At 51.3% G+C, this 25,980-nt stretch overlaps 2 protein-coding genes across 2 annotated transcripts; one reads left to right on the top strand and one right to left on the bottom strand.

Moving 5' to 3' along the window:
* Window positions 1–742: 742 nt before the first annotated feature.
* On the bottom strand, window positions 743–21,328 carry SLC9A6 (solute carrier family 9 member A6). Its single transcript, XM_064426632.1, has 16 exons — window positions 21,052–21,328; window positions 14,971–15,170; window positions 14,529–14,606; window positions 13,809–13,885; window positions 12,780–12,892; window positions 11,134–11,239; window positions 8,214–8,355; window positions 7,882–7,987; window positions 7,567–7,655; window positions 7,236–7,349; window positions 5,539–5,650; window positions 4,508–4,661; window positions 3,940–3,970; window positions 2,669–2,748; window positions 1,974–2,079; window positions 743–1,202 (listed from the first exon to the last, which is right to left on the bottom strand). The coding sequence occupies exons 1-16, from the start codon at window positions 21,311–21,313 to the stop codon at window positions 927–929; spliced, it is 2,046 nt and encodes a 681-aa protein (XP_064282702.1). The 5' UTR covers window positions 21,314–21,328; the 3' UTR covers window positions 743–926.
* Window positions 21,329–22,398: 1,070 nt separating this feature from the next.
* Window positions 22,399–25,393, top strand: MMGT1 (membrane magnesium transporter 1). The gene is made up of 4 exons (XM_064426633.1): window positions 22,399–22,541; window positions 23,142–23,194; window positions 24,018–24,121; window positions 25,078–25,393. Exons 1-4 carry the CDS (start codon window positions 22,460–22,462, stop codon window positions 25,238–25,240), a joined length of 402 nt encoding a protein of 133 aa, XP_064282703.1. The 5' UTR covers window positions 22,399–22,459; the 3' UTR covers window positions 25,241–25,393.
* Window positions 25,394–25,980: the final 587 nt, after the last annotated feature.

The following is a 25,980-nucleotide window of genomic DNA, read 5'->3' on the forward strand; positions in this document are numbered from 1 at the left end:
TGAGGATGGCTGTGCTCCACAGCCCCATGTGCAGCTGCAGCTGCAGCAGCTCTGCACACCTTGGCTACATCTGTGACCGCAGGACAGGGATTCACCCGTGCAACGACACGGCCGCTTCCCGCACGGGAAACTGAGTTGCCAAAAGAGGATTTGATGGCTGGGTCGAGAAAGCTGCTTGAGCCACAGCTGAGAGATGGACTGAGACCTAAAATCTGTGCACGCCTGGTGTAGTTTCTGTGGGATCGCCTCCTTCTCCTGAACACAACTACGGACACCAACCATCCCTCTCTCCTGCTCCCATCCGGGCAGCCGGGCACCCACAGCCCCTGCTGTCAGCTTTGGCTGGGGCCTGCCATGAGCCCACTAAGGCAGGGCTTGGGCAGAGGGTCACAAAGAAGCAGAAAGTCTCCAGGTTCCCACAGTGAAACAAGTTTGTCACCATCCACTGCCTGGTAAGAGGGTCTGTGAGCAGATTTTTTGCTGGTATTTCAAACGTGACTATCCAAAGATCAGAGACCAAAAGAAACTCAGCAACCCTCATCAGACCAGGAAGCAATTTCCACTGCTCACCAGCAACTCCCTACCCTCCTCTCCCAGGTTCAAAGGATGAACAGGGAGTCACAGCTCCTTTACTCACCCGCTGGGAACCAAACCCTTCATCAAATCACACATTAACAAAGCTCACTGTGTGCAAAAGACTCTGACGCTAAAACAGTTCCACCCTACATAGTGCAGTCAACACAGTTTTTAACTTAAATTTGCAGCTTGTTCTTTACAAGTGCTTGGCAGAGAATATTTATATTCTTTTGACACCATATAAATAATATTTATACAGCTTAGACATTTTGAGACATGCATTAGACTTTAGGTAGTACATACTTCTTGATCATATATGCAAATATTACTGTCAATTAAACCGAGCAACCTTAGGCTGGGCCGTGTCTCGCGCTGTCCAGGACGTTTGAGGGGGGCTCCGAATCGTCCATGGGCAGGACCAGGCGCGTTCCCCGGATCACCAGTTCGTGGTCCCCAAAAGCCAGCTCGCGGTCCAGGGCGTCCTCGGAGCCGTTCCCCGCGAAGCGCCGGGGCGCGCCGCTGGGCGCCACCGCGTCGGCGCTCACCGCCGAGTCCCCGTACGTCAGGCTGATGTCCCCGTCGTTCAGAATGAGGTCGGAGTCGTCGTCCTTCAGCTGCTCCTGGTTCTGGGGAACAAACAGCAGCAAAGTGCTGTTCAGCTCTTCCAGAATGGCTGTTTACAATCGCGTGGTGATGGTGACTGAGCAGAGACACAGGCACAGAGCCACAGGCTCTCCTGCACCCTGACCAGAGCCAGGCGTGGCACACGCACATCTCGGAGCCCAGGTGACTCACAGCACGCGGAATTTCTCTGCAGACTACCTAAAAGGGCTCTCCCAGCTCTTTTCTTTCTGGTGCCATAGCCAGGTACAAGGGGAATGCAGCACTGAGTGGCTTTAGCCACACTCATGAACAGAGGAATTGCATTGCTGATCCCTCACAGCCATTTCTGGTCTGTCAGGATGCTGATACTGTGCAGATAGGACAAGAAGACTCCTGGCATGGACAGCTGCCACTGCAAGGGGCCCCTGGGCACAGCAATACTGACTGCCTTTCTGGTAGGGAGTGATGCAGCTGAAAGGGCTGCAGGAATGGCTCAGCTGTAAGGCTGGAAGCAAGCAGGGGACAGGGAATTGTGTGTCCTCCCAGCTGGGCCTGGGGAAGGACAGCTGTGACAACTTCATTGAGCCAGTCACTGAGGAATCACCTTGAATACACCCCAAACCCCTCCATGACCTAACAGCAGGCTGGAAAAGCAAAATCCTCATGGGAATTAGCTCACCAATACCTGATTTCCCTCATGCCCCCACCTTGACACTGCAGAGCAGCATCCAAAAGAGAAACATAAACACATCAAACCCACAACACTGTGACAGAAAGGACACTAAAGAACTCACCTCATATGCCTGTGGGCTCGTCAGGCACCGGGCAACAGGCCCACAGCACCCTGGGAGTGTGGTGGTCAGAGGGGGACCACTGTGTGTCAGGAGAGGCTTTAGATAGCTACAGAGAGGGTTAAGGAAAAAAGAGGAACGGGGCCATGTTGGTGAGTAAAGGGCTGGGAGGGCAGCACTGAAGGACTTGGTACTGGGAGAAAATCACAGAAAGAAAAGGAACGCAAATGTGTGGAAGCACAGAAGTTGTAATGGTGTGCAATGAGAATGCAACCAAAGACAGCAGGACACAGTCCTGGTGAGATGCTCAGCAGCACTGCTTGTCCCACCACCCTGTGCCCCTCAGCCTCACATTGCTCCTCCACTAATTCACAGCATCTGGAAGGGAGGACAGGCACACATCTGCCAAGGGGAGCTGCAAGTAAGAAAACCCCCATCCTCTCCTGCCCACCTGACCCTGGGATTAAGGACCCCCGGATGCCAATCTTGGAGAGCCCAGCTTTGAACAGAACTGCTGCTGCCCTCTCACAGACAGAGGGTGGAAATCGTCATTTCTTGCAGCCACAGACATGAGCAGGTACAAAGCAAAACACAGCAATGTCACAGGAAAGCAAGCACTGGCTCCTCTGCAAGCAGGGAGGAACTCATGGTCCCATGAGAGTGTCTGGCAGCACACACCCACTGCTGCCCAAGGATACTTGTGGTCGAAGTTGTACCACATGCGGAAAAGCCACGCGCTCTCAGCCTTCGTGCTCCTCCTCTCGCTCTCTGGGACCCCCTGTGGGAGAGAAAAACAGTAAAGAGGGGCAGGACAACAGGCCACGAGCTGGATCAGGGCCAGGAGACCCCATGGGACACTGGATTATCCCCAGGGACACAAAGAGACACAGACTTTCCCACTGCCTCTTCAGAAGAAGCCTTTTGGTGGGTGTGTAAGGACGTTCACACCACAACAGGCTGCATTTAGCAGCATTTGACTGCCTCAGGGAGGTGGCATCAAAGCACAGAGTGACCATTTTGCTGCTACAGCCCTCCAGTGTCTGGCCCCAAGGTTTAAAAGTGCCTCAGAGCCAGCAGCTGCACCCAGACACCACATTTAATAGTGACTGACAGATCCAACCTCCATCAGATCTCGCCTGACACTGCTGCATGCAAATAATTGTGTGTTATGGGAACTCCAGGCTTCCTTTTAGTCAGAGAAAAAAATATAAAACTGTTTGGAGGGCACTGTGAGTTACAATTACATATTTCATAGAAATCTGGCTTACAGATTTATGGCCCTGGGCTGCCTGTCACATTTGATGCTTTCTCTCCAGGAGGTGAGCAGCCCAATAAATGGGTCTGAATAAAATGAATCTCCAAGGTGCAGAATCCACACTGAAACCAAGGAGAGCCACAGCCACAGCACAACCAGCTGCAGACACATGAATGAGACAGCTGGAACTACCAGGCAGGAAAACTCCCAGGGCTGTGGGGCTCCAGCATTGATCTCAGTGTGGTCAGTGGTGCCAGGGCTGCCACGGAACTACCCACAGGAAAATGGGTAAGCAGGGGCTGAGGGTGCCCATGGGTAAAAGTGGGGCAGATGCTACAAAAAGTGAGTCAGTTAATGGTGTTCCTGTACTGCCCTGGACACTGGGATGGGGCAGAGCCTCCATGTCATGCTCACTTTGGGATTTATTTCAAACCCAGCAAGGGAGAGACCAACTGTATTGCGGCAGCAACGTGAACTGACTAAACAGTCCAGCATTGCTTCTGTGCCCTTCTTTCCAGCTGAGTCAAAACAAGGCTCATGAACACCAGAGAGCACAAAAAAGCTGTGACTCCCACTGACTGCAAACTCTTTCACAGGGGGAGCTAAAACCTCCTGCAGCTGGAAGGAAGCAGAGCACAGACAGGCATTCACAGGGTCAGGATGTGACCCCTGCCCCGAGGGCGCAGTGCAGCCTCCCCAGCAGAGCACACTCACCACGTTCTCCTGGTCTGCATCCACACCGACCCTGCGAGGAGAGAACAAGCACAGAGTCACACAGCACGCCTGGGCTGGGGTCTGGGGGAAGGACAACACCAGGGATCTGAGACACGAGCAGAGGAGCAGGGAGCAGGTTGGGGGAGGCTGTGCTGAGGCAGGGCAGCCCCGCACTCACCTGCTGTCATCATGTTACAAAAGTTCCATACTGTTGTCTCCTCATTGCTAAAGTTTCACACTTTCTTGGTGTTTTCTGCCCTTCTGAGGGCAGCTCCTCAGAGCACTGACTCTTTCTTTCTCACAAAGTCAAAGTCACCAACTGACTCCAGTTCCTCACAAAGTCACCGACTCCAGTTCCTTACAAAGTCACCAACTGACTCCAGCTCCCCTCTCAGCCAGCCAACCCACTCTTTTACAGCACTTTTCTTCTCACTGGTCACAGCTCTGGCCTGTTAGAGCCAGGCCTGTTCCTAACCTTGGTAACCGGCCCGGCTGCACTCCTCAGGGGTGAGAGTACTTTCTGCACTATCTTTATTTTCCTCCATCCCATCCCCGCCCCGGCACTGACCGGATGTTGAGGCAGGACAGCATGGCCGTGGTGCCCCCGCCGAACACCCAGACGGTGAAGAAGACGATGAGCAGGGTGGTGCTGAACATCATCTGCCGCGCGTAGGTGGCCGTGTCGCGGATGGCCAGCGCGAAGGCCATGGCTCCACGCAGCCCTGCAGAGGGACACAGAGCAGCTGTGGCAGCTCCCCACGTGGCCTTCACCTCCTGCTGCCCCTCTGCCAGGACACCCACCACCAGGGGAGAACGGGGATGGTTTTGTCACCCCTCTTTCAGAGCCCTGAAAGGCAACCCCTCCTCCCGCCCTGTAGCAGTGTGGGTTTTGTTTTATTAGCATGCTTGCTGTTTGATTTGTAATTTTGTAATTTCCTCACACTGTCGTTTTTGTCCCTTCCTTTTCCCCAGAACTTTCCTCACTCCTTCTTTCATTAAATGTCAGTCTTTCCCCGAACCTGCCTTCCCTCGAGAAACTTCCCTGTCAATTTTGTGTTTCTCCAAACTTTATTAGTTCACTGAAGCCGTTCTCCTCCCTTGAATTTCTTTATTGGTTTATACATTGTATTCCCCGCCTTGTTTTTCACTCCCTGATTAGCTAAAGATTTTATCCCCCCTTAAGACCTGCCCCCTTATATAAGCTGTTGTTTGCCCCCAGGTCGGGGTCCTGGGATGCTGAGGAGGAGAAGTTTTGCCATCAAATAAAGCTCCCCTAGTTCCAGCCCAGGACCCTGGTGCTGCTCTTTTGTTTCCACGCTGCACCATCACTGCTGGCTGGGATTCAGCAAAGCTCAAAGGAAGGGGGGCTGTCACACCCCTGTCTGTCATCATCTAGCCAGGACAAGTGACACTGGCCCATGCCAGGTACTTGAAGCAGGACAGGAGGAGCTCATTCCTACATCTCACACCACTGAGCCCCTCCCTGCCCAGCTTCCCCTCCAGACATTGCCCATAAGAGATTTAGAGTTGAATAAGGAATGTTTCCAGGATCTCAGGGGCAATGGGCCACGTGGTCAGAGGAAGGATGCAGCAACGTACCAGCAAACATCATCATGTGCTGCAAATTTGTTCCAATCTTATTTCTTCTCCCCAAATTCAGTAAAAATGACAATGGGTAAATGTTGGCAGCTCTTCCTAGGAAGATAGCAAGCTGTATTTGCACATGTTAAGGAAATTGCTCTTCCTGGGTCTCCCATCACATCCTACCTGCACACAGAGCCAGTTTCTACTGCCCAAAGGAAACTGGGAGCCGCAGAAAATGCTGGTGCAAAGAAAATAATCCAGCCCTGAGTGCTACAGCACTGTGGGCAGAGCAGGCTACTGCCTCGCTGAAACACAGCCCACACTGCAATTCAGGAATATCACACAGAGACAAGCACAAATAAACACAGGTAATGATGAAAGGACATGTTAGACAAGTGAGAGGAGAGAAAAAACATCATTTCCCCACAGTATGCTCTCTGCTGCCAGGTCCATTTTGCACCCCAAGAATTATTTGTCTTCTGTGAAGCTCAAGTTATCACAGCTATGACAACCCCTCTGACATTCCCCAGCATGTCATTCCCCATTCCATACTTCACAGCTGGGTTTGAAGCTTTAAGCCAAGTCTCATTCCCAAAGATTATTCAGCAAAATGAAAGCAGCAGCAGTTGAGAAGGAAAAAAAAAAATCTAATACTCTGTTTTCATAGCCTGCGAGATACAAGAATCACCAGCCCCTTCATATTGCTTTTTATCTTTGAAGCTGTATCTTTTAATACCAGCACCCAGATGGCAAAAATAATCTTGGAGCCAGTATTCAGCACAGCCTTGAATAATATGGAAAATGCTTCTAGCTTTTATGTTCTTTCCTGAACATCACAATTTGCATAAGAGACGTATTTCATGATCTCTCTCATGAATGAGCTATTTCATCAGTGAGTTAGCCAGTTCCCACTGAAGAGGCACAGCACAAAATTCCAATATAACAGCCCAAATGGCATTTCTCTGCTCTCCACTCCTTCTGCCCCACTGCAACCCCATAAAAGCTGATCAGGGAAATTCAGCTGAGCCTGCTGAAAACCCACGGACCAGCACTGGCAAAAATGTTTTGTTTACCAGTATAAATTTGCATCAGTGCTGACAAAGGGTGAAAATAATTCTGCAGATTTAACTGGCTTTTCTGTGATGTGAAAAAAAATCCTTCAAAATTCTTGTTTTTCTGAGACATACCAGGGCCCTTGTTCCCATTAGCATCAGCCTGCAGAACAGGAAATCCTTTCTCATGACATCATTCAGAGGCATCTAGTGTAGCTGTAACTGTGCTGTTTGACCAAAAAAAGGCTTTTTTTCAGGGTTAACCAAGTGCACTAGCAAAGAAGAGGAAATAAATGGCTAAATCAGGCAGCCCCCCTTTGCAAAGCCCCTCCTGGTGCCACATGACAAAGCCTGGCATTGGCATCTTGGTCACATTGAATGATGAGTCCCTGCAGCAGCTGATTCAGATGCCCACAAGAGGAGAGAAGACAGGGAAAAAAATTAAAACAAAAAACAAACAACAGAAGAGCTGGGAAAAGAATCTCCATCTTCTTAAAATAACCAGCAAAGGCACCACTACGTGGCAGAAATCCCCTTTTAAAAATAAAGCTAGACTGACTGAAAAAAAACCCAAACCCACTCATTTGAATGAAAAACACAAACTGGAATGAGGCACCTCTCCCTTTCTTTCTGTCTTATAAATTGGGCTCCAAAGGATACAAAGGCCCCCACCACAAAGGTAGGGTTGAAGACATGGTTCTGGAAGGTGAACAGTGCAAGTCCCATGTAGGAGAAGATGAAGTTTTCTGCCAAGAAATTCAGAAGCTCAAACAACTGAAAGAGAAAAACAAATGAAAAGTGAGTTAGACATAATATAGATTTAACAAGAAAAGCATGTTAGCCCATCTGTCATGCAATAAATACTTCTGCAGAAGCAACCCTAGTGAAATGCAGCTGTAAGAAGACAGATGCACCTAATTCTGGCTAGAGGGAAGGAAAAAAAATTTAATATGAAATTCAGAGAGGCTGAAGGGGTCTGAGGAGTTCTCACCTGCTTAGTTCTGTGTTGGGACTCTGTAGATAAGTTGTTATAGGTATAATGAGCCTGTGTGATCCCACAGAAGAGCACAGCCACCACACCTGGGGAGCAGAGCATCACATTAGACTCCTAGTCGGGAAAAGGGAGCCAAGCTGCACCCCAGGCCTGTAGAGAACTAAATGCAGCAACCCCAAAACCCAGAACCATTAAACTCCTGCAGGCAGAGGGAGAGCCCTGGCTACAACTGATACTGAGAGAAGCAAAACTCAGTGGCCCCATCAGCCCTGCAGATCTCCATGCCAGAGGCAGGGCTGTGCTGGAGCTTGCCTGTAAAGCCACACGCTTCAGCCAGCAGGAATGTGCTCCAGGACATCAGGAAGAACAAGCCAGTCTCCAGCAAGGGGAACTCCCGAAGTTTGGTGAACTTGGTGACGTTGCAGATGGTTAAGGACAATTTGGAGAGACACTGCAGGCTAAGAGCATATCAAATTCCAATTGTGTATCACAGCTACACAGTCTGCCCCTAAAAAGGCTATGGCACTGTCCTTCACTAATTTAGGGAAAAAAAATTAAACATCTGGGTGAAATGCAGTGCAGCAAAAAATAAATAAGCTGTTATGCAAACACTTGGGAAAAAAAACAAACAGTGAAAAGGATATTAAAGCTGTCACAACTCCAGTAGCTGCTCCCATTGCAAAAGATCCACTGAATATCCCCAGGAAGATCCCGATGGACTTGAACATTGCTGTGACATCAAACGTGTGGCTGTTGTCACCCGCTGGCTGATACGCAACTATTGAGCTGGAAGAGGAGGGAAACACAAGAACAGAACAGCTCAGTCTGGAGGGAGAGGCACCTCACGGTGCTACACAAGCCTTGCAAAGTGCTACAACTGCTGCAAACACCGAGCCTGAGCAACCAGGGAGACACAACAGCCTGCCATCCCCTGGGACCACAGCGTGCAGTGGCTGCACCCCCTCATTGTCCTGGGGAGTTTGGGATCAGCCACCCCCTCTAGACCTGGATGTGCAGTTACTCCTGGACATCAGAGAGCAGGGGACCAAAGCCCGTGCCTCATGTGGTATTTATGGTGGTGTTTGGGGGATTTGGCAGCAGCTCTCTGTAATGCCAGGTGCTGTGGGACCAGGGAGCATTCGAGCAGGAGAGCTCCATTTCTCCAGCGAGGCGGCTGCCGTGAGCATCCCTGGAGAGCTGTAACTGCTCCTGTTCTGCCACATTTAACATGCACTGCGTTTAGTCTGCACTGCTCTGGGCTCCAAAGTGCAACACCACAGGGTAGCCAAGGCAGACAGTGCAGCAACACCATTCCCTGCAAACACCAGACCTCCACAGACCTCTGTGATGAGAAGGCAAACAGGTCTGCAGTGCTCTCAACCTGCTCCCTCCTAACTCCTGATGAGCTGAGCCTTGCATTAGTCATTGTTCTACCTGGAAAGGCTGAGATACAGGGGGACCCTTATCCAGCTCCTAAATCCCATTCATCAACTCCTTACATCACTTTCCTTGATGTAAACTTTTCAGAAACATTAACTTCTTAGTTAGCAATCCCTTGGCTCACTCAGTTAAAGCTCCTGGATGTGAACTTTAAACGTTTGCTGTTTAAACTGCTGAGAACAGGCACTTACTGCCCTGCACACACATATTGCAGCTTTCTCCCCTAACTATACATCAACATTTTTCTGCAACAGAAATTACAAACCTCCCCTTTCCAACACAGGTAATTTCCCTTGCTAAACTTCCCTGCTTTTAATACAGCTCATTTTTCTGCATTGCCTTTTACACTGCAAGCTGCAGATTTCTCCGTGCTTTAATTCCTTTCATCAATTCCATGTTATACTCCTCATTCACCAACATGCTTTCATTCTGGGTTTTCAGGTTGTTTTTTTTTTTTAAATCCAGACTGGTTTCACTTCCCCTCCATAAGCAACTCTTTGAATGTTGGTTTTGCATTTTAACCTCTTACAGTTCTCCTTCTGGCTTTGTTTTTTGCATTGCCAATAAGACACTATTGCCAGCTGCCCTTTATTTCCTTTTCTGCTGCCCATAGGGCTTCCTGTGGTGTTTAATCCCTGTGAATCCTCCCTTTGGAAGAGGCAGGTTGGGATCCTGCAGCTGCATTTACCCCTCTGCTCCCAAACTGCAGCTCTGGCACCTCACTGCCCACCAGCTTTCAGTTCTGGGTTCAATTCCTTTTCATCCTGCAACAAGCTCCTGCTACAAGCCACACCAGGCCACGACAGGAACAGAAAGGCACAGGTCCTGCTCCTTAAGCACAGGAACAGATATTTGCCCAGGGCTGAAAGCAGGCAGGAGAGGAGCCTTGGGGCACCCAGACTGGGCAAAGCCCCTGAGGAGCCCAGCTCCTCATCCTCCCCTGCCCACAATGCTGAGGCAAAATAAAATAACTGCTGAGTGAACTCAGAGCTGCTGCCTCAGTGCAAATTATCCTGTTTTGGGGAGGGGGTGGCCTGAGCTCAGCTCGTGGAGAGAGGAAAGCAGGAAATCAGAGCAACAGCTCCAGAGCTGGCACGGAAGCAGAGCAAGAGGCAAATCACTGCGGGTGGTGCTGTCACCCACAAACTCCACCACAAATTCCATCACTCTGAAGATGAATCCACCCACTCCCACCCAGAACCTGCCAGCACAGCCTGCAAGACCCCATCCCTTCCACACTCATGACCACATCTGAAACACAACCTGGCTGTGCAGCGTTTCCTCTTGCACCAGCAGTGACAAACACAGCAAAAAAGCCAGAGTGAGCAACACAAAGCGTTCCAGAAACCTCAACAGAAACAGTCAATTCAGTAAATACAACACACAGCTCACAGTGTGTTACTTGCTGCCTCCAGTGAAACCCACACAACCAGCAGCCTGGAGTGACAAGTATTCCAGAAATATTTTCTCCATTAGTCCCAGCTATATGTTAAGCTGTCACCATTGCAGGTATTATATATTATGGAACAAATTGCCATGATGACAACACAGTGAAAACGCAGATAAAATATGTCCTGCATGCAAAGGACATAAAATATTAAAGAATATAAAACATTCTTTAGAAAGGCAGCAAGTTTCCCATGTGTTTAGTCAAGGGCATTAACTCCAGCTGTAAGAACATTAACTCCTCAAGTGGGGAGAGAAAGGAAACAGCTGCTTTACCAGCTATTTCCACCCAAACAAAAACAAGGGTTTGTGGGTGGGAAGCGAGGCAGGTAGGAGCAAAGCCATCAGCAAGGGGTTTCAGTGGGATCTTGTGGCTGAAAAGGAGACTTGGTGCTTTTCCTGTTTCAGAGGGATATAAAAACTTCCCTGTGGATGGGTCAACTGACCACAAAAGCAAAACAAAACCATCCATCAGGCAGGGGGGAGTTGTAAAGGCAATCCGTAATCCCCAAGCAGTGGTAAGCAGCGAGGGCACGCATCAGGATGTCACTACAGCTTTTTGGGACACTCTTGCAAACACCCATGCTCCTGTTTGACAGGGGCAAGGCCGAGAGGCTGCCCTCAACTCCTGACATGCAACACACGGAACAATTGTAAATGAAAGCAGGAGACACTTACGAAGACAGCACTATGGCAACGGCATCGTTGAGGACGCTCTCGCCAAAGAGAAGGGCATACAGCTCCACATCGACCTGCAGCTCGTGGAATATGGCAAGGACAGTCACTGACAAACAGAAAAATAGAGACATTCAAATAGGTGCTGTTATTTCGGTGTAATCAAAGACTAAATGTCCTTTTTAGAAAGCTGCCTTCCTGCACATCTGTGCCACTGCTGCGATGGTGCCAGCTGCCCCCCATGCTCTCTTTGATAGTCTTCCTTCTGCTCTTTCAGATTTGGATTTGATTCATCATTTCCCTCCTCCTTTCACTAAAACACATCTTGGCCTATTGAATCTTTTGCAGGCAGACAAAAACAAACTCTGCTCTGAGCTTCCCAGGGTCTGAGCTCACGGGCTGGGCCACAGTACCAGGCTGGCCTGAGCCACCCAGCTGTAGGGATGCTGTCAGCTCAGAGCACCAGGGAGAGCCTTCCTGCACCTGCAGAAGGCCAGAAGGACCAGGCTTGTCCAGGATGATGACTGCTTTTTCTTTCCATTCCTGAAACTCTGAGAGAAATCCTTGGATTCAACACATTCTAAGTGCCAGCACAGACACACAACATTTCAGATCTGACTGGAAATAGCCAGGCATCAGCTCAAACCCCATGTGGGGGTTTCTGTGATTTAGGACCACATGGCAGAGATCAGAGCTCCCTCAAGCTCTTCTGTGATTCAGCAGCTCCAAGAAGATAATGGAAAGCAGCAGGTTTTGCATATCAGCCTCACAGAGACACCACAACATCCAAAGCAAGCAAGACGTGACACTCGGTGCATCGGGCTGAGCCAATTCCAAACAACTTCTGTGAGGCTTCTCAAACAGCACTCTGGGCACACTGAGGGGAGTTTAACCCATTTATGCACAGGGACATGCTCCATCTCCACCTGTGAAATCTTCTTGTTCCTATTTCAAACCCAAAGAAGGAACACGACACCAACAGCTCATCCGCAGCATTTCTAAGCATTTGAAGATTTGCAGCCCTGCTCAGCAAAGGGCAGGAGCAAACAGAGCCCTTTTTGTGGCCCTGTGTTTCTACATGAAATGAGAGCATGCAAGTGAACAGCTACCACATACAAGCTATCATGAACTAACTTCAGTTATTTAGACAAAGCATGTTTTTCACAGTTTTGACTTAGAAAGTGCATCATTAAACCAAGGTGTCACTACTCCTCAGTACTGCTCATTAAGGTGTCTCATTAGTCTAATTTCAATTAGATTAGCCCCTGTCAAAATCCAGCCAAACTGGAAGCAGGACAAAATAGTTTAACTAACTAAAACCACCAACTGAACCCTCCTCACATCTTGTTCTGCAACAGCTGCTGGCACAGGGAGGCAGAGACACAATGCCAAACCCCAGCAAAGTCAAAAGAGAAGTTGCCTAGGACTTTACTGCAAACAAGGATTCAGGAAAGCAGAGGTTTGGAAACTGTATTGCACATAACTGAAAAAAATTAAAAGGCACAGAGACAAATCTGACTTCTAAGAACATCACAAATAAATGAAGCTCCAAAATTCAGAAGGAGGGAACTCACAGAGGTTTCAGACTTTCTTCCCCTCTGCCCCACAACTCAAACCAGGCTAAAATGTAGGGAAAGCTTGTAACACACCTGGGTCAGTGGCTGACACGATGGCCCCAAACAGGAGGCAGTCAGTGAAGTAGAAATCTCCCCCGAGCTGCCCGGTGACTTTCATCAGCGCCACGCAGCCGTACACCACAGAGCTGGGGATCAAAGAGGCAGTTACACATCTCTGCAATGCACTGAAACAGCATTCACATGGGCTTGCTTTCCCTGCATTTACCAGGTTAAAGCTATCCAAATGCCAGGACACCAAAGAACTGCATGGGATGCACAGAGCCTGGTGAAACCCCAGGGCAATGATCTTGGAGGTGAATGCTGGACCACACAGCAAAGCACCCTCTGAACTGGAGCACAAACATGCTGCCAGGAGGGAACTGGGGCCAGAACCCCTCCAGGAGCACAACATGACTAAAGGAAAGCAGCAGCCAGGCTTATGGGGTCACAAGATTACTTTGCAGTGCTGCACATTAACACAGTTCAGTGAGGTCACCTTGGACTGACTCTGAAATGCCCAAAACTTTCAGTGAGGAGCAGATAATGCAGATGCTGAGTTTGCTTGAACCCACTGGACTACAGTGGAGAACACCCTGTGTCAGCCTGTGTGCTACTATCCAGAGTTGGAACCACCCAGCAGCTATGCACTGAGGGATAAACAATCTGAAACACATCTGTGCTCACTAGACACCCACCTCTATGATCCTGCCCTCTACTCTTGTGCCTCGAGTTTAGGAGGCCTTATGCTTCCAATAATTTGAAGTTGCTGATTTATCAAGACAATTTTCTCTGAAGTGTGAAACTTTCCTTGCCATGAATAACTATTCTCATGGGATGCTCAGATGCTGAGAGAGCACTTCACAATTAGACAGCAACCACCCTGCCCACACAGCAAGAAGTTTGCACAGTAAATAGTATTATTTGCTGCTGCTGAGCAGCAGTAGCAGAGCCTGTGTGACCTTTCAGGGCTGGGATTAGCAGCTTCAGCTCCAGGCTTAGAGCACTTCTCCCAAGCACAGCTCAAACCCCTGTGGAAGAACCAGAGCAGCTCCATCTACTCACCCAATCACCAGGCAGGAAATGGCGGTGCCAAGGAAAGCATATGCCAGGATGGATCCCAAGTTTCTGAAGAAGTGCCTCTAGCAGGAGAAAAAAAAACAAAAAAACTGAATTATATTTGCTAACAATTTATTTCAAGCCTGCACAGGCACCCACAGTGTCCACAGCAACTTGGACCCAGCTCAGACACCATGAGCTGGACAGGCACAGGGTGCCCAGCACAGCCCAGTGCCAGACCAGGAGTTAATGCAGCATTAATAAACGTGAATGCGCCATGTTCTCATAGCTGGGTGTTTAATAAGGTGCTATTCCAAGTCCTGGGAACTGATTTCCTAACCCAGCAGCATTCCTCCTTCCTTCTCCCGCAAGCTAAACTGCATCATTCTCCTCTCCTTCCAAGTCAGCATTTCAGAGAGCTGCTGCTTTCTAAAACCTTCCCACACTCCCATGTGCTTGGAGAGCTGGGATGGCTGAAATGACCCCAAAAACCCCTGCTGGAAACAGCTGAAGTCACTGACCCTTCCTGACAAAGGGTCGGGAAGGGGCAGATGAGAATGACAGGGGCACCCTCAGCTCTGCTTCCCACAATCCCACATTTGCTGGGTAAAACCATACCCACCCCCACAGACCCAGCCTGCTGAGCAAGCATTAAAGCACTCACAAGTATTAAAAATTCTCTGGAGGCAGAGGAACTAAAAACATCAGCACTGTAAAGACACGTACCCTTTTCAAGCTGTAGCCTGCATAAAATATAATGGGGGGAAGCAAAATGTTGAAGAATACTTCAGGATCAAAAGTCACCTGTTAAAAAAGAAAGAAAAAAATCCAACAGTAAAATGATTTGTTAAAATTTTGCAAGACAAAACACAAATAAGAAAGTAATATATGGAGGAAGCCCCATAACCCCACCATGGGAATCCTGTTGGGTCAACACTGAGGATGTGTCTGGGATCTTCTGGAGACAAATCTCAGAGTCTGAACAGCTTAAAGTAAGATGAGCCATAACTAGAGTTTCATTACATTGTGTTTAACATATAAATTACTGTTCATCACAAACACAAGTTAAAAAACCAAAATAAAAACACTCAATCTAGCAGATCCAGGACCCGTCCCCATGGAGAGAGCAGGAAGCACCGCTCACCTCTCCAGTCACTGCCTCCCTTACCTTCCTCAGCATCTCATTATCCTGGACGTTGTTGAGCTCCTGGGCACTGATTTCCCCCTTCAGGGTGTACTCATAGAACTTGCCACTGACGTTCACCAGCAGCGTGGCCGGGCTGCTCTGCACCTGGCAGCTCAGGGTGACGTTGTTGACGTCGCTGGGGACGTGGATGCCGTAGCGCAGGACCACGCCGACCAGGACACCTGGGGAGGGACACAGCTCTGTGAGACAAACCACAGCAAAGCCCAGAATGATCCCTCTGAGCATGGATGCAGCACCAGGATCCTGACCCCTGCTCAGCTGCTGAGCACAGCCACAACCCAATAATTTAATTGAACCATCCTCGTCCCCCGTGAGCCAGGTGAATGCTCCGTGCTCATTGGGAGTTTCTAACACAGCCATGGAAAGTCCTGAAGGATTTGAACCACCCAGCAATCAGTCAGACCCTCACTCCAAAGCAGCCAAACGTTGAAGGCACGCTGGGTTAAGGTGAGCACCTTGCACTGCTGGGCCAGGTGCTGCTCACACGTGCCCAAACTGTGCCCCTTGCACCTTGAAACCTGACATTGATACATCAAACTCTTCATTTTGGCAGGGATTAAAGATGATACCCAGCAACCACCCTGATCACTCTGAGGCTGGCAAGCATCTTTCCTAAGGTGCTGCAGCACTATGCAGCCTCCTCCCAGCCCTCCCTGTTTTTATAAAACCACATTTTGTAATATAAACATATAAAACTGTTTCCCAATCCATGCCGACCACCCAGATCTACTCCTTGCCCCTACAAACTTCAGGTCTGCACCACAAGCAGCAGCCCCAGGGCAGCCCTGTGAGGCAACTCTGCCTCCAGCTCAGCAAAGTAGGGGCATTTTGGAGTTAATTTGCAAGTCAGCAATTTATAAGGCATTTTTCTTTTGTTGTCTGAGGTCTCAAATCCAGACTCAAGTGTGTTGAGTGCTCTCCTGGCAGAGTGTTTTGACATCTGCAGGCTGGGGAAGAGGGGTGTCCCACAAGACACCTTTCCACGTAGCCTTCAGCACAAAAGGGTTTGGAAACTCCTTGATGAGGGCGGCCCCGAGCTGCCACAGAAATCCTGGATCTTAACCCCATCTCTGAACCACACATTTATGAAAAGCTCTCAGACACGTGGGAACTGAACCCAGACCGCAACGCTCTGCAGGCTGCTCCATTTGCCTCCCAGGACACTCCTGCTCCTGACTGCTGCCTCAATTACAGCCTTGCTCTCTGCTTTCCTACAGGCAGGGCACAGCCCTGACTGGGAACACCCAGCTCTTCCTGTGCCACCACCTCTCAGAGCAGAGCCTGGGCAGGACACTGTGGGGCCACAGCTCGTTCAGCACCTCCTGCAGCCAGTTCCTGGTCAGCCACACACTTTTTGACTTCTCCTCCCTTGGCCATAGTTTTTCCAGGACAAGATTTGCCATTTTTCCTGATGGCGAGAAGAAAAGCCCCCAGTTCCCATCTCAGGGGTGCCACACACAGCAGGGCCACCAGAGCAAACACTCAGGCCACGAGCACAGGCAGAGGAGGTGGCTGCACACAAAGTCACCACTGAGCTCAGCTCAGGGACTGGGCAGACCCAAAACCCTGGTCTAACACAGCACTTTGCAGCACAGGTGAGCTGAAAGGCTACAGATGCTTTTAAGCCATGCACATCAACCAGGTGCTCACCACTCTGGGCTTTATCCTGCCTGCATCACCCCAAGAGTCACAGAACAGCTCCCTCTGGGCACAGCCTGGCACCAGCAGCTCCAGCAAGGAGAGTTCAGGGCACATCACACTGTGCAGAGCTGCTGAGGGCTGCTTTTACACCACCACCACTTAGAGGAGACACCAAAAGTAATCCTTTAGCTTACTTTTCTGCCAGCCTCTGCTCCTCTGATCTTCCAGTGCTCCAGAAATAAAAGTATAGAATGAAAGCATGTCAAGCACATCATGATGCCACAGCATGTATTCACAGGAGCATGTGGCAGTGGCTGCAAGGCACCACAGCAGTGGGACAAAACACCCCATTTTCCTTTCACACACAAGATGACAATCCTAGAGATACCACGGGAAACAACCAAAACCCCTCACTGGGACAAAAGGAGTTTCAAAGGGTTTTTAACATCTGCTTATGGCTATTAAGGTACACCATACTTTGCAGCCCTCGAGAACTACCTGGGCTGAGTTTTAAAGAGTTTCTTCTTTAAAAAAAAAGTATTTCAGAGGTTCATGCAGGAATCAGAAACCAGCAGCTGCCTGTCCTCGCTCAGATGGAAGAAAACCCACCCAGCAACCCCTTTAACACCCAAGCTGAACACTGTGAGATGAGAGACCCCACAGGAGGGAGGGACAGACAGAAGGAGTCCCTGCTGTGAATTCAGAAGGGATCCTGACTCACAGCCTCTCCACCCTTAATCCCTGTCCCAAAGCAGTGCTACATCTGATAGCACCCCTGCTCCTCTGCCATCTCCTTATCCAGGCAGCTGCTCCTGGCCTTGTGCGCCAGCCAAGCTCCAGACAGGGCCAAATTCCCACTCTGGCCAGGAATGGGGTAAGAGAAAAGGGACAGAAAAACCTACAACATCTGCAAAGACTCCTGTTTGGGAGTCCCCAAATCATACTTTTTTGTTTGCTCAGTAATAGGCTGCCTGGGAGGCTGCCAGCTGGGGAAAGACACCCACGTGCAAATACACAAATACACAAAATTCTCCTGGGCACTGAGTGTGACCCTGCCAGCAGCCCTGACACAGAGACACTGGCACAGGTACCTGCAGGGAAAGCATCCTGCTGCACACCAATTATCCCACCAACATTAAATGGCCCCACCAGCAGCCCCTCCTGCCCCATGGTGGGTCTGATCAACCCTCCCTGTCCAACGATGCTCACAGCAGACACCTGGGACAAACCTGACGTGGTTTTCCAGGCACCAACCCAGTCCTGAGCTCAGGCTACCTGGACCAAGCCCAGGGGACCCTGCAGGTGCTCCTGGCTCCAACAGGCTCTCAGGAAATAGTTCAGACTCTCCTGGCACACACAGGGCTGCCCCAGCAGCAACCTGTGAGCCAGTATCGACATGTGCTTGCTGCCAGAAGTTTTACAAAACTGAGCCCTGGGAGGGAGCTGAGCTGAGCTGAGCTGAGCAGAGGGAACCCAGCACTGAGGAAGCTGCCAGCTGAAAGCTGCAAGGAGTTGAGAAGCTGAAGGCAAAGCCGGCAAATTAATTGAGTTCTTTTATGCAAAGTGCAAGAGATTATTTTCATTGCATTTCTCCTGACTTCATTAAAAAGAACAAAAGCCCATGGGCTTTTTTTTTTTAAGGTGCTGTTGAACATTTCCGAGGTAATGTTTTAAATGAAGACTAATATATTACCAGCCCCAGCACTTAACAACAATGGAAGCAGACAGGATCCCCAGGCGAGCATTAATCTGGACACCAAAAGGGAAGAGAAATGTAACAACTGAAGACATCCTGACAACAAGCAGTTTAGACACACACCATCCACGGGTCGAGTGGGAACAAGCACAAGGAAACTAAACTTCTAGAGAAGCCACCATCAGACTCTGAGAAGAACTGAAACAAAATTGTTCAATTAATCATCCTAAATGCTGAGCACCTCAGATGTGGGAACCTCTTTTTAAACACAAAATGAAGCTTAAAGGCTACTAAGCACTTATTTTCTGTAACTGAAATTACTCCAGCCAGTGTCCAGCTCTTGAACATCAGCTCTGAGCAGACAGTGTGATTTGCACCATAGAAATCCACCTGGAGCAAGAGCTTATAACTTCCAGTAAAAGACAACAAAGAAACTGATGTGTTTTGCCAAAAGAGATATATGCAAAAGTTTTGACTTAGTTGTTGTTGGGTTTTTATAAACAGAAAAAGACAAGCTTTTGCAAATTGCTTCTCTTGTTCAGATTTCAGGGTCTGTTTTGCAGCCCCTTCCACGTTTTCAGTGAACTTCCTTGGGGCTAAAAGCATTGCAGGGAGCCAGGGACAGCAACACCTCCTTTCTTCCCTGCAGATTTCAAGTTGTCACAGTAAAACAACAGCATCTCACCACTCCTTGGGAATTACACATCCCTTTTGCTATGGTACCTTCCACCACCTGAGAAGCAAATGCCAAAAGCCTTGACACCGAGGAAAACTTGGGATTTTCTGCGTGATCAGACAGGTGACATTACTGAATTCACCAGCAATTCCCTAAGCACAGTCTGCAGAAGAGCAGACATAAAAGGTGCATTTTGTGGACCAGCAGGAGACTGAAACAACCCAGGCTGTGCTCTGAGAATTAAGTGAGCACTCAGGTACGTCAGGGAGAGAGGATAGTCAAGAGGAAGAAATGTCCAGGAGAAGAAGAACAATGTTAAGGGGAAGTGTGAAAGCATGAAAGGAATAGAAAGTCACATGTTGGGAGCTTTGGGACAGCAGGAGAGAGAAGACCTTCCATGCTGGAAGCACGTTCACCCACAGCACAGCTCCTGTCCCAGGAGGTGACCATCCCCACCCTGGGCAGGAGGCCAGAAACATCTGAAACCCCCGAGTGGTGGCTGGAAGGAATGTGAAAATGTAGAGCAGTATTTTGTGCCCCTGAAAAAGCAGAGCAGTATTTTGTGCCCCTGAAAGAGCAGAGCAATATTTCATGCCCCTGAAAATGCAGAGCAGTATTTTGTGCCCCTGAAAAAGCAGAGCAGTATTTTGTGCCCCTGAAAGAGCAGAGCAATATTTCATGCCCCTGAAAATGCAGAGCAGTATTTTGTGCCCCTGAAAAAGCAGAGCAGTATTTCGTGCCTGTGCGCTGACTCAAGTGCCTCCACCCCTTCATTTGGAAGGACACTTCCAATTAACTGAAACTTGGGATCACAAAAGCCCAAACAGGTCAAGTCACAGCCTTTGGATCAAAGCTCTCTGCTGGGTGGGAGATTCAGCCACGTCCAACTCTGTGTGGTCACACATCACCCCCAGCCAGCAAGGGCCACGCAGAGGACAGACACGAACTACAGCACACAGCAGGAGATGCCTTCTCAACCCTAAACTCAACAAATCTTCCCTAGATACAGACCCATGGCCATGTTAATCATTCCCCAGCACACCTCCCAGTCCTACTCTGGTTGAGCTCAAAGTCGTGCCAGAGAATCCAGGGAGAGCCATGGCATGGCCCCGTCATACCCTGCTTCAGGCCTCCTCACGAGGCCATGGCACCTCAGGGAATCACAGGCCACCACTAAAATCCAAATGTCCACAGCCCCACTGCACTGACCCCAGCCTTGCTCCGTTCCTGTGGGAATACACATGGGCTCCTCTCCAAGAGCTCCTGTCACAGCAGGAGGAACTCCAAAGGTTGTGCACCCAGATCCCCAGGCAGCAGGACAGAAGGCTCGTGGGAGAATCCCCCAAATGGCCTCTCCATTATTCCTGGGCAGCTTCCGGAAATCTGGATGCTCCATGTTGGAAACACAGCCCCAGCATGTGGGATCACAGAACCACAGAGTGGTTTGGGTCGGAAGGGACCGTGAGGATCACCCAGCTCCAACGCCCTGCCATGGGCAGGGACACCTTCCACCAGAGCAGGATGCTCAGAGCCCCATCCAGCCCGGGATGCGAGGCTCCTGACCAGTGCAGCAGCTCGTCTGTGCTGTCCCAAGTCCCCACTCTCAGCCCTGGAGCAGGTAAGCGTGACCCGCCAGGGCTTGGTGACACGCCAGCCCATGACCCTGCCAGCCTCACCCCGTGAGGCCTCTGGAAAAACCCAACCACATCTCACTGCCAGAGATTCGGGAGCGACTCTGCCTTCCAGAGCCCTCCATATCTGGGGTTTGGAAAACAACCAGCCCCGACCCAGCACCGCCCAGATAAGGCTCAGCACAGCGGCGCGGGGCTGTCCGGGTGACACAGCACCCACCGAGGCTGTGCCGCGTCCCCCGCAGCCCTTCGCCCCCCAGACAAGCCCCGGCACAGCCAGGGCCCAGCAGGACCGGCAGAACGACGGCTGCCCGGGATAGCCAGGCTGGCCGGGCTGGGCTCCCCGCTCCCGGGGCAGCTCCCGCACGGCTCCCCGGGGCGCGGCGGGCTCCGCTCACCGTAGATCATGGCCAGCCCGGTCTCGTGGAGGAAGCGAGCGCGGCGGTGCTTGAAGAGCCAGATGGTGAGGATGGTGAGGGTGAGCAGCAGGATGAACACCAGCAGGTTGGCGCTGTCCTGGCGGTGGCTCTCCTCCGCCGCCTTCTCGGACACGATCTCCTCCTCCAGCGCCCCGGGACGCGCCGCCGCCACCTCGGCGCCCGCCGCGCCCCGCGCCCACAGCCCCGCGGCCGCCGCCAGCACCGGCCCCGGCCCCGCCATCGCCCCGGCACCGGCCCGGCCCCGCCGACACCAGGAAGCGGCGCTGGGCGCAGGCGCCGGGGGCGGGAGCAGCGCCGGGAGCCCGGATAGGGACGGGCGGCAGCGACGGAGCGGGAGAGGGGAGCGGAGAGCGGAGAGCGGGCAGGGCAGCGCCTGGGGCGGCGTGGGGGGGAAAGCGGTGCCGTGAGGCCGGGGACGAGTCCTGGGGAACGGGATCGGAGTTCCGAGGGGTTGGCAGGAGGGAACAGAAATGCCCAGATGGATTTGGTGCAGGGTAGTTCAGCGCGGGTGTTTGTGCGGGATGTCCTGCGGGACACGGGGCCGGGAGGATGCTGCCCCGTGCCAAGGCGTGTCCGTGGTGCCGAGAGCCGCGTCAGCCCCCCGGTGCGGTCAGGGTAGACTTCCCACCTTTTTTACCAAGAAATAGAGGGGGGGTGCGTGGAGCCGGTGGGTCAAAGGTTACAATAAATGCCAACGATCAACTTAAAGGTGACTTGTAGGAAACGTCCTCAAAGAATTGCTTTTGTGCAATAAAGAAATAGATGGGGGGTGCGTGGAGCCGGTGGGTCAAGGTTGTAATAAATGCCAATGATCAGTTTAAAGGTGGCTTGTAGGAAACGTCCTCAAAGAATTGCCTTTGTGCCTTGGGGGCATGGAAGACCCGGGGTGTTCAGCTGTGCGGGACCCCGGTGTTTCCTCGCTTTGTCCCAGGCCTGGCTCGGCCAGGGCCGTCCCTCCTGCACGTGTTGTGTGCTCCCCTTCGTGTCGCTTTTGCTTGCACCGGTTTCTCGAGCTTTGAGGTTAAACACGTGCAAAGTGGGAATTAACTCGGGCACCGCTGGCCCCAGGCTCTGTTTTCGGCTGGAAGGGATCCGGCCTGGCCCGGCGGAGGGAAGGGGCAGTTCGGGGGGGTCGATGGACCCCTTCTCCCGCAGCCGACCCCCAGGACCATCCCTAGCTCCCGGATCCACTCATCCCCTGGCATTTTATCAATGGCCCCGCGTGGGAACGCGGCGGCGTGGCCCCGCCCCCTGCCGCTCAAGCCACGCCCCCGTGCCCCGCCGCACTCCTCGGGCGCGGCCCGGCCCCGCCCCCTCGGTGACGCCATCCTGGCGCGCCGGGGCGCCCTGGCGGCGGCGGGCGGCGATGGCGGCGGGGTCGGTGTGGAAGGGGCTGGTGGGGCTCGGCCTCTTCGCCCTGGCACACGCGGCCTTCTCGGCGGCGCAGCGTGAGTCACCGCCGCGGGGCGCGCCGGGGCACCGCCAGCCCCGCACGGCCGGCGGGGAGCTCCCGGGGCGGAGACCGGGCCGGGCCGGGCCGGCATCATCATCATCGCCCTCAGGCGCGAGCCCGCCGGCGGGGGCGGCCCTGCCCGTGGGGCCGGGCTGGGGGAGAGCGGGGCGAGCCCCGTGGCGGCGGGAAGGGAGGGAGAAACGATGGGTGGGAAGGGGGAGCTGCCGCCCGCCGGGTCGCGGCTCCAGCCCGGCCTCTGCCCCCCGCTCCAGCCCGGCCTCTGCCCCCCGCTCCCTCCGGCTCCAGCCCGGCCTCTGCCCCCCGCTCCCTCCGGCTCCAGCCCGGCCTCTGCCCCCCGCTCCAGCCCGGCCTCTGCCCCCCGCTCCCTCCCGCTCCGGCCCGGCCTCTGCCCCCCGCTCCCTCCCGCTCCAGCCCGGCCTCTGCCCCCCGCTCCCTCCGGCTCCAGCCCGGCCTCTGCCCCCCGCTCCCTCCGCCTGCCCGCGAGTCTCCGCAGCCGTTCCCCGGGGAATGGCGTTGCCGCGCTGTTCACTCGCGGGCAGTGTTTGATGGGTGCCTGTGTGTTTCTGTTTTGTAGATCGCTCGTACATGAGGTTGACAGAAAAGGAGGATGAAACGTTGCCCATAGATGTAAGTTCTGGCGGTGTGTGAGGGGTGTAGCTGTGGGGTGGTTTAGTCTCTCAGTTGCATCCTTTTGATGCACTAGGCAAGCATAAAGGGTAAAGTTTTTAAGCTGCACTTTCACTGGAGCTCTCACTGTCAAAAAGAACCCACACTTTTCATCCCAGCTTCCTGATCATGGTGTAGCTGTCAGTGAAACCAAACCCCAGACCCAGACCTCCCTCTCCTTCAGAACTACCCTGGAGCTTTGTGTCCAGGATTCCCTGGATGTGGCTCAGAGAGCTTTTCCATCCATGCCCTCCTTTGCAGCATAAACATCCTGCACCCCGTGGCTCTGGGTGGCTGATGCCTGTTTACCCAGTGTGGCTGTTTGGCCCTGCACAGCCTGCTTCAGGCTTTCATTTACTTTATTTGCTTGCTTTTCAAATTTCCACTTCAGTCATCTGTTCCCTGTCTCCTTAACCAGAAGGGCAGGGAGACCAGGAGAGCCAGGCACAGTGCCTGGCCCAGGCTGCACAGTGTTCCTGGCAGGAGTTTGGGTCCTGGAGAGCCCAGAACACAGGGCTTGGTCTCAGCTCTTGCTGAGGAGCCGTGTGAGTTGGTTCAGTCAGTGCAGCCCAGACCTGTGCTGGGGCAGCTGCAGCTCTGCTCTGCACACGGGAGGGAATTTTAATTCTCCTGTGCCTCAGTTTCCCCCCTGCTGGACTGCCCACCTCTGTTTGCTGTCACTGGATGAAAAGCAGCAGAGATCCTGTGTGGGAGCTGAGATGTTTAGGTACATGTGCAGAGCACCTGGTGATGTGTGTGTTGCACTGTGCTCCCTCTGTTGCAGATAGTCCTGCAGACTCTGCTGGCCTTTGCAGTCACCTGCTATGGGATAGCACACATTGCAGGAGAGTTTAAAGACATGGATGCCACTTCAGAACTCAAAAATAAGTATGTTTTATTTCTTCTTTTTGTACGTGCTGGTGTCTGCTTCTCTGTACAAACTGAAGTCACTCATCTTTAGCTCAGTCCTTCGATGCAGTCTGTGGGGAGTGACCCCAGGGGAGCAGCCACACTTGCAAAAGCCAAGAGTTCTAGGGAGAGTTGGATAACAGGCAGAAATCAAATAAACTTCTTGCTTTTCCTCATCTGAAATGCTGCTGTGCAGACTTGGTAGAGGAATGAAATGTGGAGGTGGGAAGCGGAGCTCAGGAATCACCACCTGCTGTCATGATACGGTCTCAGACTGCACGTCTGAGTCACTGGAGTCTCACACAGTGTATTCAAGGCAGGACATCTCTAAGACTTTAAGAAAATAAGGGATTTTGAATCAAGGTTTTGAAGAGGATGGTTAGAGCATGCCAAGGTCCTGGGTTCAATGAGCCATTCACTTTGGAGTTGGACTCAATGATCCTTGTGGGTCCCTTCCAACTCAGAATGTTCTGTGGTTCTGACAGGAAATTGGATGGGCAGACGTTGCCTCTCAGGCCATTTCCAAAACCACAGGGGAGTATGGGAAGTGAAAAAGTTGACCTAATTGTATTTCAGAGTGCTCACCTAAAGCCTTTAGCCTGAGGCACCAAGGGGATGGAAAGCTGAGCATCATCAGGTGTTAGCGCAAGTGACAGCTGGACAAAGGCTGGCACGTGGTGTGTCTGCAGCAGCACCCACAGGCTGCCTGAGCTCCAGAGAGGAAGGGGAAGTTGGTGACGTGGACATCTCGTGGTCTTTTTCACAACTGGCTGTGAATTTCCTCATTGGTTCAGTTTAGGAAACTTAAAAGCAAGCAAGAGTTTGTATTGAAAACTTGTATTTTTGTGTCTGAAGTCAATACGCCCCAGAGTGACTGTTCTAAACTCCCTGCTCTGAGAGAGTATTAACCTTGGCTTTTTGCATTTATTTTGAAGGACATTTGACACATTAAGGAACCATCCATCTTTTTATGTATTTAATCATCGTGGTAGAGTGTTGTTCCAGTCCCCAGACACAGTGAATTCTTCTTCAAACCAAGATGCTTTGTCATCCAGCTCGGCACTGAAATTTCGGAAACTTGAACCTCTGCGCCGCTAAGACTTTTACAGATGACACCAATAACCCAGGACACTGAGATGTAATATTCAAGTCGGGGATGTAAACACTTTTTTAATTTCTGGAGCAGTATTTATATTGATCTTCCAGACTTTATAAAATATATATATATATAAATATATATATATAAACTAATGACCTTCTTTGTACACTGTTAATGAGAATGACTGAATTGTGGATTGGCAATGCAGTGTAAATTCTACAGTTATGCTGTGAAACACATCTTCAAAGTTTCAGATATTAAAATGAGTTGCAGCTAACTTAACTTCAGTTAAAACAAAAAGCAAGCTAGTATTTCCTGCAATTAACGTTCTTTGGCAGGAGGGAATGTTTGAGTGTATTTATTTTCTCAGTTTGCTTGCACTACAGTCTATGGATCCCCTCTGAAATGCTGTGTGCACTGCATCACTGAACAGCAGGAAAAGGGGCACCACCTGATCCTAGAATGCCTGTGGGACACCAGCACGGTGTGGCAGGGGAAATCAAAGAGATTGCTTTCATTTTTATTTGTTTTACAATGCTGAAAAACAGTTGTGTGAAGGGTTATTCTTTTTCCTGTTTTTCACTACCACGTTATTTCCTCGTTGCCCTCCTTTGTTCCATGTGAGTTGCCCCGGGGTGCCTGGGCTGTGCCTTGGTGCTGGTGTGGGGAGGCAGCTCAGCTCAGCTGAGCTCGTTCTCCAGCTGTGAACTGGGGAATGCTGAACGTTGTGTGTGTGCTG

The sequence above is a fragment of the Passer domesticus genome, chromosome 7 (assembly GCF_036417665.1).
Source record: "Passer domesticus isolate bPasDom1 chromosome 7, bPasDom1.hap1, whole genome shotgun sequence".
Classification (NCBI taxonomy): domain Eukaryota; kingdom Metazoa; phylum Chordata; class Aves; order Passeriformes; family Passeridae; genus Passer; species Passer domesticus.

Bases quoted from the DNA above. Each gene is read 5' to 3' on its own strand.
- SLC9A6 (XM_064426632.1), bottom strand. From the start codon at position 21,313: ATGGCGGGGCCGGGGCCGGTGCTGGCGGCGGCCGCGGGGCTGTGGGCG. The intron at 15,171-21,051 runs GTGAGCGGAGCC...GTCCCTCCCCAG, and splicing joins CGGGCTGGCCATGATCTACG to GTGTCCTGGTCGGCGTGGTC. The intron at 7,656-7,881 runs GCAAGCTCCAGC...TCTGCTCCCCAG, and splicing joins TGAAGCGTGTGGCTTTACAG to GTGTGGTGGCTGTGCTCTTC.
- MMGT1 (XM_064426633.1), top strand. From the start codon at position 22,460: ATGGCGGCGGGGTCGGTGTGGAAGGGGCTGGTGGGGCTCGGCCTCTTC. The intron at 23,195-24,017 runs GTAAGTTCTGGC...CCTCTGTTGCAG, and splicing joins ATGAAACGTTGCCCATAGAT to ATAGTCCTGCAGACTCTGCT. The intron at 24,122-25,077 runs GTATGTTTTATT...TTTATTTTGAAG, and splicing joins ACTTCAGAACTCAAAAATAA to GACATTTGACACATTAAGGA.